At 41.9% G+C, this 16,058-nt stretch overlaps 1 protein-coding gene across 5 annotated transcripts in view; it reads right to left on the bottom strand.

Annotated features, from left to right (window-relative positions):
* The window catches only part of SAMD12 (sterile alpha motif domain containing 12), a 174,057-nt gene that overhangs the window by 45,983 nt on the left and 112,016 nt on the right, over positions 1–16,058 (bottom strand). The window contains exon 6 of one of the 5 annotated variants that reach the window (XM_055705018.1): positions 1,859–2,446. The exons of 2 other annotated variants lie outside the window; for them this stretch is intronic. In XM_055705018.1, the coding sequence (XP_055560993.1) occupies positions 2,400–2,446 (47 nt within the window). In that variant the 3' untranslated portion in view covers positions 1,859–2,399. Of the gene's footprint in view, positions 1–1,858; positions 2,447–9,792; positions 12,040–16,058 lie in introns of those variants that run through there. 2 more of the 5 variants (XM_055705020.1, XM_055705017.1) reach the window with 2 other exon arrangements.

Raw genomic sequence — 16,058 nt, 5'->3', positions numbered from 1 at the left:
ACCCTAAAGAATGAAGTGACTGTGTAGGAGGTTGTGTCCCTTAAACCTACAAGTGGATGCTTTCATTTAAACATAAAGCAGTCATAACTCACATCATTGTAATTCTCCTTGGAGTATTTTATGTGCTTTATCACAGATGCATTGACTTAAAGCATTAGCAGATTTGGCTTATCTTTCCCCTATGTATTTGTGTATATATGGCCCTGCTCACGACAACTGATTGGGAAGCTGAGCTCAGATTTAACATGGCCATTTGCTCTATCGCTATAAATCTCTCACCCAAAAATAACTGCAGGAGGGGTGAGGAAAAGAGGAAAGTTCTGAGCACAGCCAGGGCTATATAAAAGTATCTCCTGAACTCCACTTTGAACTGCATTTTAGAAATACTTGAGGCACCTGAAGCTTTTTTTAAGTCCACACCAAGTCCCTCAGGTATTTCTGAACATGCCAGGTTACAGCCAGAGCGCTGTGCCATCTGGGTCCTCTTGGTAGGACAGAACCACCATTACAGGACAACAGAAGCCAAGACTGTTTAAGAAACAGCATTATAAAAGGCATTTTAAGAATCCGAGTTATAAAAGCTGTGGTTCTAGTCTAAAGAATGAGTCCATTAAAGAAAGTGTCACTAGATGCTTCCAAGTTTATTATGTGCTAGTAACTCTGGGCTGAATGTGCTCAATTTGTGAGTACAAAGACATTTTTCTTCTAACCGCCAATCTTAAAAACTCAAGCTGGGATCTAAGAGGTGGGGTGGGTTTTCCATTCTCATACCTCATTACCAGTAAACATCAATTAATATATACTTGATTATGTAGCTGTAACTGATCCTTACTATTCTATTTTTTAATCTTGAAACCCGTTCAAATACAAGAGCCAAAAACTGCAAACCAGGCTACGGAGTTTACACAGCGATGACCCAGCGCCTATACACCGTAACTCAGCATAGGTGAGCACAAATCCAAAACATCTGACTAAAGCCACAAATGTTGCAAAACTAATAACCCAGATAAACGGTGAAGATATCACAGTTTAGAGGCAAACCCTCCGCAGACGACTGCATGGGTTGTTACCGTCCTCTGAACCCCTGCCAGCATCTTTTCAAGGAAGGAGGTGCTCGGGGCTCCATGTATTATCCTAGACACAGTCACAAAAAGCCAGATAGGAAGGCTATTACCTCCCTATATTATCATATAGTATCTCTGTCATCACTTCCCTGGTGGCAAGCATACAGTATTGTGAATTTATATTTAACCTATGGCTTAAACGCTAGAAGGGCAGGAGTTTATCAAAATGGCTTTGAGCAACAATGTGTACTCCACCCACATATGCTACAAGCCACCAGACCGGCTTAGATGAACCCAACTTGGAGCTGCCGCCTCTCCCTGGGATCAAGGCGGAAAGCAGTTTAAGTCAATAGCCATTCTGTAACGAAATGAGATTTTTAGAAGACTATCCTAAATTACAATTAGTTCACAATAATTAGCAAGGAACAACAACAACAAAAATAGCATTCATTCACTTAAAATGATTTTTAATGTTATAATGACTGGTACATAATTATACCAGAGAAGGGCTATTTAAAAGAAAGGAAAAAAGATAACTTCAAAAGAAGAGAATTCATTTGGTGTTTATTTGCTTCAGGGTTCTAATTACTCTGGAAACTAGCAACCCTCCTGATAGGATTACTGACACGAACGCAACTGCAGCTGCAAGGAACGCTGAGCGCATCAGTTTTTTAGCACCATTAAAACAGTCCTCTATAAATACCAGATGCATCTATCTATCTATTACTCTCCCTTCTCAGCACTTACTAGCCGAGCAGTCACACAGCATATCACAAAAATTAAATGTGTAGCTGTGGCAGAACTGGCGCAGTAGAGCAAGTAATTTGTATCAGGCTGTGTAAGAGTTTAAGTTTTATTATTAAGAATATGTCACAGATATACAGGCACCAGTTCATCTTTTTTCCCCTTATAGTTCAGATTTATACATTTATTAATAAAATCCAGATGGTCATTTCAACACCCCCATTTAGCAGAATAAGCTGGTCAAATCTGGTCAGAGTCGCATGGACTTCATGTGGGAAAGCAGAGAGCCCTGGCAACTTTAATTGTTGCCGTCTAGCGGAGATTTATGATGCTATCCATCCTGGTCCTAGCTAATAAATCACATCTTCCACCAGTCTTCCGTGGACAAGTTGGATGGAAAAGGCTGGTAGGGTCTCATTAGTGCTCCCAAAAGTGGTGCAGAGGTAGGAAGGGAGCCATGAGGCTTGGCATTGCTTTCACTTTTGCTCACATGGATTCTCAGAGAATTGCTTTACCCGACGGTGTTTTGAAAACCATCAAGAGAAGGATTTTTCCTCGGGAACACAGGATGGAGGAGCTTCGAGCTGGCATTCAGTTCTGGTCCCACCACAGATCTCGCATGCTCTTCTCATCAGGGTCTGGCAGGTACAACAGCCATACAAAACAATAGCTAAAAGAGCTGGAAAATATCTTCAAATGTCAAGGTTTTGCATTCTGTCCATCCCCCTTGCTTTTCTAGCAAGCTTGTAGGAAAAATAAATGTTGCAGGGCAGTTAGGCATTTCTTAGGTCCAATCTGAACAGCATCAAGAAGAAAAAAGTAGAAATGTTCTCTAAAATAATACATTTATCAAAACACAGGGACATGCCAAACTGGCAGTTTGACCTCTAACGGTCATTGTGTGGCGACATCAGTGGAGAAATTAAAAATCTTACGTTATACACTTAATAACTGTATTATTGTAAGACTTGCAAGAGAGGCAGGGAGCCTGCACTTACAACTACACCGTAAGTGTCCTGATGCCTGGCAAGACAAATCAGACTGGGCACAAGTAGCACACCGGTGAAGAAAAGGTGAGTTCCGATATTTAATATCTTCATAAGTGATCTGGATGATGGGATCAAGTGTACCCTGATGGAGTTTGCTCATGATACCAAAGTGAGTGGGGAAGTGGACACTTCAGAAGGGAGAGCCACCCTGCAGGAAGACCTGGATAGGCTGGAAGAGTGGGCTAACAAAAACCTTAGGAAGTTCAACAAGGACAAGAGTAAGGTCTTGAGCCTGTGAAAATATAATCCAGGACTGCAGCACAGTCTGGGATGTACCTGGCTGGGGAGCAGCTCTGTGGAAAGGGACCCATGGGTGCTGGTAGGTGGCAACCTTAATGTGCACAAACAGTGTGCTGCTGCGGCAAAGAAAGCCGACAGGATGCTGGGCTTTATCAACAAGGGCATCACCAGCAGAGACAAAGTTGTCATTATCCCACTCTACTCAGTGCTTGTCAAGCTACACCTGGAATACTGCTCAGTTTTGGTCCCTGCTGTACAAAAATGATGTGGACAGGCTGGAGAGGGTCCAGAAAAGGGCCACGAAGATGGTCAAGGACTGGGATGCCTGCCATATGAGGAAGGGCTGAGAGAACTGGGTTTGTTCAGCCTTGAGAAAAGGCGGCTTAGGGGGAGACCTTATCACCATGTTCCAGTTTTTAAAGGGTGTCTACAAAGAAGATGAAGACTCCCTTTTTACAAGGAGTCACATGGAAAAGATGAGGGATAACGGGTCCTACTGCGGAGATGCTAACTAGACATAAGAGCAAAATTTTTCAGAATGAGAACCATCAGCCATTGGAATCATCTCCCCAGGGAAGTGGTGGATTCCCCACCATTGGACACTTTTAAGGTTTAGCTGGACAGGGTGCTGGGCCATCCTGTCTAGACCACACTTTTGCCAAGAAAGGTTGGATGAGATGATCCCTGAGGTCCCTTCCAACCTTGTATGGTCTATGATCTTTGCTGTCATCATTGGGCAGCTCTGGAATGTATACAAAAATATTGTTTGTCTAATTCATGTGAAAACATATTTACCTATCAGTAATGAAAACATTCCCCTACTCCTCATGCCAAGTGCATTCCCAACATAACACGAAAAGAAAGTCTGCGTGCTAGAGCATAATGTACGGTACAGTGATCCAAGTTTAAATTACCTGGCTCAAGAAAAGGTGCTACGGTAGCAGAGCACAAAGCTTTTCCTCACACAGGTAGGCTCCTCCGAGCTCCCTGGCTGGATTATGTTTCTCCACAACACACTGCAGAAGGCAGTGCAGACGTACCCAAAGACAAGGCGAACACAGCGGATGCAGAGACACCAGGAAACAGCGAGACATTGGTCAGCAAGACAGCAAGCAGTCAGCACATTTCAGAGCTCAAATGCTCGCAGACTTGCAGCCAGCAAGGTGTACAGTCATCAGGTAGGATCTGAAGGAGACCATAGGGCGACTTTGTGGTAGCTCTCAGGGAGCATTTCCCAAGGAATAGCGGAGGTGATACCATAGACATGGGTGATGGGAGGTGGAATTGCAGCAATGGGGAATGACCTTGCTAGCCCATAAAAGCTGCCAGGGAGGGAGGGAACCTAAGAAGGGCTGGAACGAAAGAGAAGCAGCTTAGATTTCATATGCACACAAGAGCCAGGCCTGAAAAGCATTCCTGATTACCTTGTGAGGGGCAGTTTCCCAAAGACTGCAGAAGCTCGCCTTGCTTCTGCTTGCAGGCATCACAGAGGCAGGTTCACAAAGACAGTAATGCTGGCCTGGAAATACCTGAAGTCTTCACTTATTTTTGTTGCATATGTAGCAGGAGGAAAAGACTGTATCATATCTTTGTTAATGACCTCCTTAATGAAAACAGAATGAGACAGTACTGCAAGCCCTAATTGCTGGCTAATGCTTAAAACAGCAAATAGTACCTATTTCTTGAGCAATCCGTTACATTAAGCACCACGCTTACTTCTTCCTCACATTTCTGAGATGATGTTCAGCTTTCAAAGGGTAAGAAAGGGAATGAGAATGCTGCCTGCAGTCTCATAATAGCTTCAGTGGTGAAAAAGACACAGCTTCATGATTTCCAAAGTTGCTATTTTTGTACATGCTTGAAGAAAGCACAGTTTAACAAAACTTCACAATCAGCGATCCTCACAAAATGTTTGGCATGTATTTGCCAGTTTTTTACTAAGCTAATTCATTTATTTTAAAAGCAGCTTAGCAGAGATAACCACTTAGATTTATATTTGCATTCTTCTGTATGATATTCTTCAGTAGAAATGAAATACTTTGGAGATAAAAACAATCATATTGTTTCATTAGCCTGAAATATTTCAGATAGAGACAGCAATAAAAATAGATAGCTTTTAGATATGAGCACAGCAGAAAAACTGTTTCATAGTGAGAGTTCAGAATGACTCCAGCAAATAACCTACTCTTCTAACAGAAAAAGTCCAAGTGAGGTCAGGTCAGCCCGGACCGACTCATTCAACTGATGAAGGTCTTATAGCTCTTTGAGCTCTGTGTGTTCTGCATCCTAATACACCAAGTTTCAGCGCTTCCCAGTGCTTGCTTTATCTCATAGGGAAAAGCAAACACAGGGGTAAATGTTTCCATAAACTTGAAAGACAGAGCCAACCTTATGATCTACATACATTATTTTCCCTGAAGGCAAGTCAAGTAGGATGCCATTCACGTGTAGATGTCTCAGTGTTCTTCCTCCTTCAGACTCCTGATGAGACATCACTCCTGACAGGAAACGTTTATGAATGTCCCTTTCTCCAAGTCATCACAAGATTTAAGGAAGTTTGTGGAAGTCAGTGTGAGCCCCAAATCAGATTTTAATCAATGCTTGACTGACCTCCTAATGCATTCATTTCATTGCAGAAAAGCTAAAACAGGCATTCTAGAACCAAAGCACTATCACATAAAGCAAGCAAGAAAACTCCAGACAAAATACTTATTTCCTTTTCATCCTGGAAAGTTACTAAGACTTCACTAGAATATTACACCACAACCTGGTAAAGCTTTTCAGTATGACCAGCACAGTACCCTGTGGCAGTCTATAATTCCGGCTTGTTGGTATTAACAAACAGGAGACAACTTAGAACTGAAAAAAGAACTAAAACAAAATAAATGATACACTGAACTTCAACAGCCTTTCAGATTCGAATGTTATTGGTGTGTATCACTGAGATTTAATTTTTAAACTTCTGAGGTACATCAGAAGTTATTTTGGGAACTTAAGCTATGAGGCACAGGCTGACATTTTGAGGTATCATCGGAAAGATTACAATGAAATGTTAAAGAGAAGAACTATTCCCTCTAGGCCAACTGAAACAGGAATGGTGCATTCTCATCTCTCCAAGTCCACCACAAGCCCTAAATTGTACAACAGCACACTTCAATTATTCCCCTGCTTTCACTGTGCTAAAAATAAGACTGACATCATAAGCCAATTTTAACTAATATTATAAAGCTAAGTGCATGCCAATGTCAGTAAATGAAACGTAAAATTAATTGTGCTGCAGAAGAAAAAAGCCTTGTGAAAGAATTCACTGTAGTAGTAAACGGTGAGCGCTTTGTATGCCCTCAAGCTTCACTGAAGTCATTACTACTTAGATGTCATGAAGGCTAGTTTCACAAAGTCTTTTTCAACATGATGTTCATAATTTATTATCAGAAAGACACAAAAAGACAGCTAGCCAAACCCCGGGACTCACCGGGAGTTAGCTTCTCATGATTTCAAGGGGCAGTATTTGGCCTCAGACTTGCAGATGGAAGGATGTTTATAACTGAAGTTTTGACAGAACACAACATTGTCTACTCTAGAGAGACAAAAGGTATCATTTTCTGAAATAAATACAAATGTCATGTTCTCAAAATGGGCCATCATTAACCTAGAGAGCTGAAACCTGAACATGAAAGTAAACAGATCAGAGGAACTTTTGATAACTGGCACTCAGCATATCGGCTTTCTACACAGTCTCAAATCACTACTGCTCACTTCCCTGGCCGAACAAGATTTGACTGCTGATAGCAATATACTCCCAGGGCAACTATGGATGGGTCAACTGACTCCTGTATGTTACCTTTATGCTTTAATTACAATTTCAGGTAGAGTAAGTCTCTTCTGGTGGTGATTGCATTAAGAAACAGGAGGCAGGCAGGTAAGGTTTGCAGGACGGCACAGCGAGGGAGCAAAAATACTAACTTGCAAAACCTTTTTTTTTTAAAAAAAACCCACAACCCCCCCCAAAAAAAAACCCCAAAAAACCAAACCAAACCAAACCAAAAAAGCAAAAAACCTAATAACTTGTAAAACCAAGAGAAAACCAAGATGATGTTGAAATCCATAGGAGAGACCAGATCCTTTTAGACTTCTTCCTCTCTTAAAAAGTCACTTTTTTCTCACAACTGCAGTTTTAAGTGGTTAATCAAGCAATAAGGGAGAATTGAATTCGATGCACAACAGTTTTAGGACCAGAAGCTGAAAGTGCAGCGATAACTTGTTCCATGCTTCCCGAGGGTGTGCAAAATGCAGGTCTGAGTGAGTCACCGGACAGGCAGGGGAGTTCTGGGACACAAATGGCCAATTTAACAAGCATACTAATGTCCACTGAAGGGAATGACAATTAGAAGTGCAAGCTGTGTCTTAGGGGTGAGATGAAGACACAATGAGGAGATGCAGCTGTTTGGAAGGAAATGTGTTGAGCTGGGATCACTTTGTATCTTTTATCTGTGCTCTACCACAGAGATCCTGACTCTGCTACAAAAATATTGACCATACTTTTGTTGAAGATGGTTTCAAACCGATCTAGGTATCACATGAATACATTCTTATGTATAAAACATGGCCTTTGAACTCCCTGTGTCTTGGTCCTATACTGTAGAGGGGATTTTTGCCTACTACACAGGGATGAACACTATGAAGTGTTAGCAAAATGCTGTGACTAGCTGGTGCTGGAGAACGAAGAAGCATTAACAATCAGCCTTGTTCCCAACGCTGCTCTTGATCAAAAGAGGTTACACTAAACATCTATAACTATAGCAGAGTTATAATTAGTAAGTGTAATAATAATAATTTTCAGAACATCTGTGGCCTTGCTAAGACCACCAGTTTGTCAAACGCTTAAGACAGCCAGTAACGTTGCTCTGTAAGCTTGTAGCCTGTGGTGCTTACATGCCAAGGTTTTTGCATATGTGCTCACGTTTGAAGAACTGGTTCCCAACACTGTGGCCACAGAACTCCATCACCATACATAATTTAACATGGCCACGTGAAATTTAGTTTAATATGCAAAGCAAAGATCACATGAAGTGATAAACCTTTAATGTCAGCGGAGTTGAAGGTGACACACTACCATAAACCAAAAACACATAAAGCAGTATTTGTTCTTCCTGTCATCCTCTGCTAGACGACTTGATAACAAAATGACACACATGTATTTCCAGACTTAATCTGGATGCACAACAAAGCCTAAAACTTAAACTAACAGGCCTCAAGGATCTGGATCCAAGAATAGACTGTGCCAAGAGAAAACAGTGAAATCTGATGATTACACTTTTCAAAAGAATGATCCCTCAAATGTGTCATGCCAAGATTATAAATGTAACTGAATATCCACAGAACCTACAGGCAAAATTTAAAATAGAAACCAGCCTTTAAATACAAGAATTTCAACCTGAGCCAAAGCTGAGTGTATTTTTCTTTAAAAACAACTTTTGCTAGTTGCTTATTTTCAGTGTATTAGTCATTAATATTGACACTGACCAGTAGCTTCTTCTTGCTTACACCCAATTTAAAAGAAATAATAATAATAATAATAATTAAAAAGTCTTATACCTACCGGAAAACCAACTTTCTTTCCCTACCAATTTTGACCTTTTCTGTTTGGAAGACATTGATTTTTTTTTTTTACCGCCTGTTTCTAATGGAGCTTGAAATTAACACGGCTTTTTGTTTACCTCCTAATTTGTGCACCACCATCATCAGCGCTGTCAGCACAGCTCTGGGAATAGGGCTTGTTTACTGCTTCTGCATAACCAGCAGAAGGAGCATAGGAGCAGAAAATAGGTTTGGTTTAGAGTTTTGTCTTTATTTATTTTTTTTGACCAGATCCTTTCATAAGTTATATATTAATGACTTGAGAGATAATGTGGCCCATTTTGTCAATATTTCTTAAATGGAACATAGAAAGACTTGAGCTAGCTCGGGGATATGTTGAATTCCTCTGGCACATATATCATAAAAAGTTGGTGGTATTGTTGTGCCAGTCCGAAGCATCTGTCAGCCATACGCACAGTGGGAGTTTCAGTGAGACCTTGCACCACCTGGAATAGCAGCTACAGAAGTCCCACAGCAACTCATTCTCCAAGGAGCTGCTTTGTCCTAATCTCTGCATTAAGACAGGCTCCAATATCAGAGCCCCTGAAGTGGTGCAGGAACAACGTGATCTCCTCTTCACAGAGATGGATCAAATACTCAGGACCAGTATGCAGGCTTGTATTCTTGAAGACGTGCAGCCTTACCATCTCTGTAAGAATAAGCTTATTTATCTTGGTCACTGCTGAAGTGCATGGGCCAGGGTCTGGTGACACATAAATCAATTTGAGTAAGTTACCATCCCATTATCCTGTCCATCAGCAGCTGTATGGATGCTACATTATATGTCCAATTAGTATTATAATAGGTCATTGTATAGCTGACATTTGTGATACACTATCAAACCATTAATATTGCCAACTAAAAATAACTCCATCCATTTTCCATATAAATTATATGGACTATAAATTCTACGTACTGATGTTGTTTCAGTGAAAAGGGATGGACTACATGATCTGTGAAACCTGGTTCATCTGTTTTCCATTACTATTCGACCTAGATTTTTTCCCTAAGAACCTTTCTGATCCAAGGCAAGAGAGAACAATTCTATTCCCAAACATCCCCATGCTGTGACACCATCCACTCTTGTACGAATGCTGGCATAATCTGTACAAGTAAGAAAACTATTCATTTATAAAAATATTCTAAACAGTTGCTTTATTTTGTTTTTCAAACCAGATCCACCTCTAAAGTATTATACCCACAAAAACATACAAGTCTGACCACCTGCCTCAGGAACGTGTTTCTTGTTGCTCCTGTCAGAAACATACCCTTTTCCCCAAATACAGTACAACTTCCTACTTTGCTCCCCAGTTTCCTCCTGCTTATCATATACCATTTGATTACTCAAAATTTAGCACTGTGTTTATTCAATGCCTTTGATGATGTGCAACATATCTAATCATTAGGTATTCCTTAATAAAAATCCGATTTCATTCCTTGTGAAGGATCAAGAGCTGTGTTTTAAATACAGCAATGCGGTATGCTGAAAACCATGCCTTACTTGCTCTGTCAACTGTGCTTCTATGTTAAAAAAGTACCTTTTAGTAAACTCAAACATACAGCCTATTCCAGTTGTTTCTTTTTCTGTACTCTCTCCACTCCCCAGATGACAGTCTTGTTGATTTCTGATTGTATCTTCATGCCTAAAGCCTTTTTCCCCTACAGAAGGTCATTAAATTTCAGAGGGGTTTTTTTCTGCATGATGCTACCAAAATTAGTTTGTCTCTCAGCACCGCCCTGTTAGCATCCCAGAGACTAAACAATTTTGCTTCCTCTGGAGACAGAAACTCAGAAAGGTCATCTCTTGACCCAACCAGACTGTGCATATGCACTTTGTATCCCCTAGCTTGTCTATGGGCTCTGTATAAATCATTATCAAGCAGTTGAAAGATGAAAGCTAATCTGATTCTTAATACACATCTGGGGAAAAAACTCAACAAAAGCAACACCAGAAACCAAAACATCACAACAAAACAAAGCCTGGGGACTTACTTATTCTTCAGCTGAAAAAAACCTGTAAGGTATGAGCAAAAAAGAAACCTTAAAAAATGCAACTCCGGGCCTCCTAAATTGACCCTAGGAGGAAGCATCAAATCCAAGGAGGAGGAGAGGTTGACTAGCCTTGGAAAGCGAGTCACTTGGCCTTTTGAGGAGAGTGGATGCCCTGGTGACAGGTTTGTGATGGGGAGACTTCTCCATTAGTGGGCATGTTAGAAAAGCATATTCATTTCCTAAGCCATCCAATCTGATTTCAATCATCTGTTTACTTCTGGCCTCAGCTACATGGAAGAAATAACAACAGAGACTGCTAGGAGTCTCCTGAGCAATCCAGACTCAGTGGATTTTCTCAAAAATGGTTTAAATAAAAGATACTTGGACCACACCACAAGCACAGTAGGTCAATTTGGGACCTAACGGTGTCTCAGAAGAGAAATTTGCCTGCAGAACGTTAGAACAGGATTCTGTCCTCTTCCTCTGTAATCATATAGCGGGAACCATTAATAGTAAACATTTGTCGTCTCTTTGCAAATAAAATAGAAGGACATCTCCTATTCTAACGACTCTGTGGTTAATACAGATGCCTGGAGCGATGGGATGTGGTGCTCTTCATTGTCATTGTTGTAGCATTGTACATCTGGTTAACCAGCTCATTCAGGCCACTGCCAAAGGCTGAATGTTAGTCTAAATGGACTATGGTCTGATTGGGAAAACCAATCTCACATGTAGCTTATCCCTGAAGTTCAAAAGCAGATCTCAAAGCAGATTCCTGGTCTTATGCTCATAGGATTCAGATTAAGTTAGAAGTATGCTGGAAGGACTTCCATAAGCATTTAGTAAAGGTTTACTAAACTAAGTTGGTTTGCAACAGCATGTGAGTATCTACAAAATCAAAAGATCTCAAAGGCATAAGCTTAAAATAATGAAAATTATTCAAGTTTGTATTCTTATCCACTGCTCTTAGAATAATTGTCTTATAAACAGATTCATGCATTTGTCTGTTTTCATTTCAATTTTTGTCAAAGACTGATGTACCAGAATGTTAATGTTATATAATTATATATTCTGTAAATTAAAGCAGCATGGCGTACTGGTTGGGAATAGCACATTTCACACTTCATTACTTCTGCTGCAACTCAACCAATGTTAAGTTCTGAATCTTCTGTTTCCAGTAGTCAGGGTTTCTTCAGTTGTTACTTTTTTTAAAAAGTATTTCTGTTCCACAGTTCTTTGCTGCTTATCCACAAGCTATACTGTCCTCAGCAACGGACACGTGGATGGCAAAGATGGAAGTCTGATGATTTCCTCTAGCAACAAACAGAGAAAACAATGGAAGTGAATGGTAGGTTTAGGAAATGTATATGTGTATCACAACGTATCATAGCAGAGGGGACAGAACTGCCACCAGTGGTGCAAAGTTCAGACTACCATGGAAATGTTACAGCAAATGGACCCAAGAGCCCGACTATTGTATTTTTAAACCACAGCGTGTGTCCCAAATTCACCAGTTAACATAAATACCATGTTGCGAGATTTCTAGCAGGTCACGAAACTGTAAGGTGAATTTTTAAATACAGAAGATGATTCAAACTGATCTGCAGAAACATACACAAAGAGTATGCTTGGTAACTTAAGAGTCCTGAAATACTAATAACAACTACCTCCAACTCTGACACCTCCGAAAAATGTAATTTCTACTGGCCCTTCAAACACACAATAACCACCCAGGAATGTGCATTTTTGCTAACACAGCTATAAAAAGATTAAACCAAGATGCCACTGAAATCCACACCTTTCTTTACCTCTTAGCACATTTCTATGTTCATCTGGAGACAGTTTTGATACTAGCAGTGAGAAAAGGAGAGAGTAACTTTGATTTATTTTGATTTGTCCTCCAGAAGGAAGTCACAGTGCATTATAAACTTTTCATTTGTCTCACAAAAGCCAGATTTGCTGAGTGCAAATCAGTAATGTTGTCAGAGTGGCTGAGGTATTCACCTGTAAACGTGTTTAGAGTTGTGGGTCACCTTTAAAAGACAAAAATATTTGGATTTATTCACATGGGTTTAAAAATTTATGAATGATGGAACTGTAAGACACCACGTCTAACCATATCACAAATGGGACCGTTGGTACGTTGCAATGCAAAGCTTAAAGCTGCACATATGGATTTTCCAAGCAGCAGGAGTGCCCTACGCTCCCACCAGTCACACCCTGCAGCCTGTGAGCTTCTATTACGTGTCACAGCAGAAGCACCCTCTCAGATGTGAAACCTGCCCTCATCCAGATCACAGACAGCTCAGCACAGAGTCTTTGGTTTTGGTTTGGCTTCTAACTATCAAGCACAGACAGCTCAGCACAGAGTCTTTGGTTTTGGTTTGGCTTCTAACTATCAAGCAGATAGTATGTAACAACATCTGCTGCTTTCAAAGTCACATGTGACATGCAGGGACAGCATTAGCAGGCTGACCATAAGGTCCTTCTCTGTGAGGTTCTGTGAAGCACTCTTTTTCACTTTACATTTTAAGTCATTCTGAAGTAGGACCCCTTACTGAAGCTGAAGGTTACACTATGCTAACAACACAACAATTACCCAGGGATGCAGTTAAACACTTTTCCCCATATTTCAAAGCAGATGAACTCTTTTTCAATGGAATAAACAAAAAAAACCTGCCATCACTGCAATGCCACAGCAGCTTCTATTTAAGTAACTCCTATCATCTCCTTGTGCTTACAAGCACTATGAAATACCGAGACTCACAATACCATCAGATTTTATATATGGACTACCAAGGCAAATAAGGGTTAAGTTTCCAGTATGGTATGGCCCAGGAAGCCCAGAGCAGAAATAGAGCCAAGATGTCCTGAATGGCAGTCCTACACTGTAACCCCAAGCACATCCTTCCATAAAGGTACTTTATTTCAAGATGCACATTTTTCTTTCCAACTTGGCAGTTCGGCTTCTTTTTGAGACCTTTAATTATAGCTCAAATTATGTCCAATTTATTTTTCCATGTCTGTTTTTTTTCCTGTCTAGGGCTCCACTGTGTTTTCCTCTCTCCAGAAACACTAAATGCTTTAAAATCTCTTTTGTTGTTAGCAAGCAGGAAAAGAGGAGAATTTCTTGAGAATGTGTTTCTCTCCACTGAGAAAACAAAACAGATGTTGTGCTCTCCTCAGGGAGAAGGAGGGGGAGGAGAACATCAATTCATCCCACTCCTACCAGTGTGATGCCAGCAATAGATGCCCAGAGCCTGGGGAGGGATCACAGGTCAGCAGGAGAGCACCTGAAGAGCAGCACAAGGGAATTCCAGCCACTCCAGCCAGTAAGTCAGCTTCACTGGGGGCCCAGCTTAAATGCCTCAGTGTTAACACACATAGCATGGGGAATAAACAAGAGGAGTTAGGGACATGCGGATGCCAGCTGGGCTATGACCTTACTGGCATCATGAAGATGTGGTGGGATGGCTCTTATGAGTGTTGGAATGGAAGGATACAGGCTCTTTAGGAAGGACAGGCAGGGGACACGAGGAGGGCGTGTAACCCTCTCTGTTAATGACCAGCTGGAGTGCATGGAGCTCTGCATGAGGACAGGTGACATTACAGTGGGGACCTGCTACAGGCCACCCAACCAGGAAGACAATGCAGAGGAGGCCTTCTGTGGGCAGATAGGGCAGCCTCATGTTCACAAGCCCCTGGTCCTCATGGGGGACTGCAGTCACCCCGATATCTGTTGGAAGGACAACACAGCAGGGCATAAGCAATCCAGGAGGTTCCTGGAATACATTAACGATAAAGTCCTTCTCCAAGTGATAGAGGAGACAATGAGGAGAGGTGCCATGCTGGATCTTGTTCCCACCAACAAGGAGGGGCTGCTGGGGAATGTGAAGCTCAAGGGCAGACTTGGCTGCAGTGACCATGACATGGTGGAGTTCAAGACCCTTAGGGCAGTGAGGAGGGCTTACAGCAAGATCACTGCCCTGCACTTCAGGAGAGCAGACTTTGGCCTCTTCACGTATCTGCTTGGTAGAGAACCATGGGATAAAGCCCTGCAGGGAAGAGGGGCCCAAGATGGCCACAGACATCAAGGGCAACAAGAAAAGCTTCTACATGTGCACTGGTGATAAAAGGAAGACTAGGGAAAATGTGGGCCTTCTCTGGAAGGAAACAGGAGACCTGGTTACCTGGGATATAGAGAAACCTGAGGTACTCAATGACTTTTTTGCCTCAGTCTTCACCAGCAAGTGCTCCAGCCACACCACCCAAGCCACAGAAGGCAAAGACAGGGACTTGGAGAATGAAGAACTGCCCGCTGTAGGAGAAGATCAGGTTTGAGATGATCTAAAGAACCTGAAGGTGCACAAGTCCATGGGATCTGATGAGATGGGTCCTGAGGGAACTGGTGGATGAAGTGGCTAAGCCACTGTCCATCATATTTGAGAAGTTGTGGTAGTCTGGTCAAGTTCCCCCTGACTGGGAAGGGGGAAGCATAACCCCCATTTTTAAAAAGGGAAGAAAGGAAGACTTGGGGAACTACAGGCCAGTCAGTCTCATCTCCATGCCCAGCAAGACCATGGAGCAGATTCTCCTGGAAACTATGCTATGGCACATGGGAAATAAGGAGGTGATTGGTGACACTAAGGGTACATTGTGCTTGACAAATCTGATGGCCTTCCATGATGGGGTTACAGCGCTGGTGGATAAGGGAAGAGCAACTGACATCATCTACCTGGACTTGCACAAAGCGCTTGACACGGTCCCACACGACATCCTTGTCTCTAAATTGGAGAGACATGGATTTGATGGGTGGACCATTCAGTGGTTAAGGAACTGGCTGGATGGCTGCACTCAAAGAGTTGCAGTCAGCCTACAACAAACCTGGAGAGGGACTTTTTACAAGGGCATGTAGTGATAGGACAAGGGGGAATGGCTTTAGGCTGAAAGGGAGTAGATTTAGATTAGATATTAGGAAGAAATTCTTCACTGTCAGGGTGGTGAAGCGCTGGCATAGGTTGCCCACAGTAGCTGTGGATGTCCCATCCCTGGCAGTGCTCAAGGCCAGGCTGGATGGGGCTTTGAGCAACCTGGTCTGGTGGAAGGTGTCCCTGCCCCTGGCACGAGGGGTGGAATCAGATGATCTTTAATGTCCCCTCCAACCCAAACCATTCTATGATTCACAGCAGGTGTGAGCAAAGGCTGCTTTGTATGTGGAGAGGAAAAGAACAGCATTAAAGCAGCACCAATGGCAAATCCATTTGGTTTTTGAGCAAGAAAGAGAAGTTCATCCACCTAAAGAAAAGAAAGGATATGGGAAAAGCAGTAGGGA

The sequence above is a fragment of the Falco cherrug genome, chromosome 3, assembly GCF_023634085.1.
Source record: "Falco cherrug isolate bFalChe1 chromosome 3, bFalChe1.pri, whole genome shotgun sequence".
Lineage (NCBI taxonomy): Eukaryota > Metazoa > Chordata > Aves > Falconiformes > Falconidae > Falco > Falco cherrug.
This window is presented reverse-complemented; position numbering and strand designations above follow the sequence as displayed.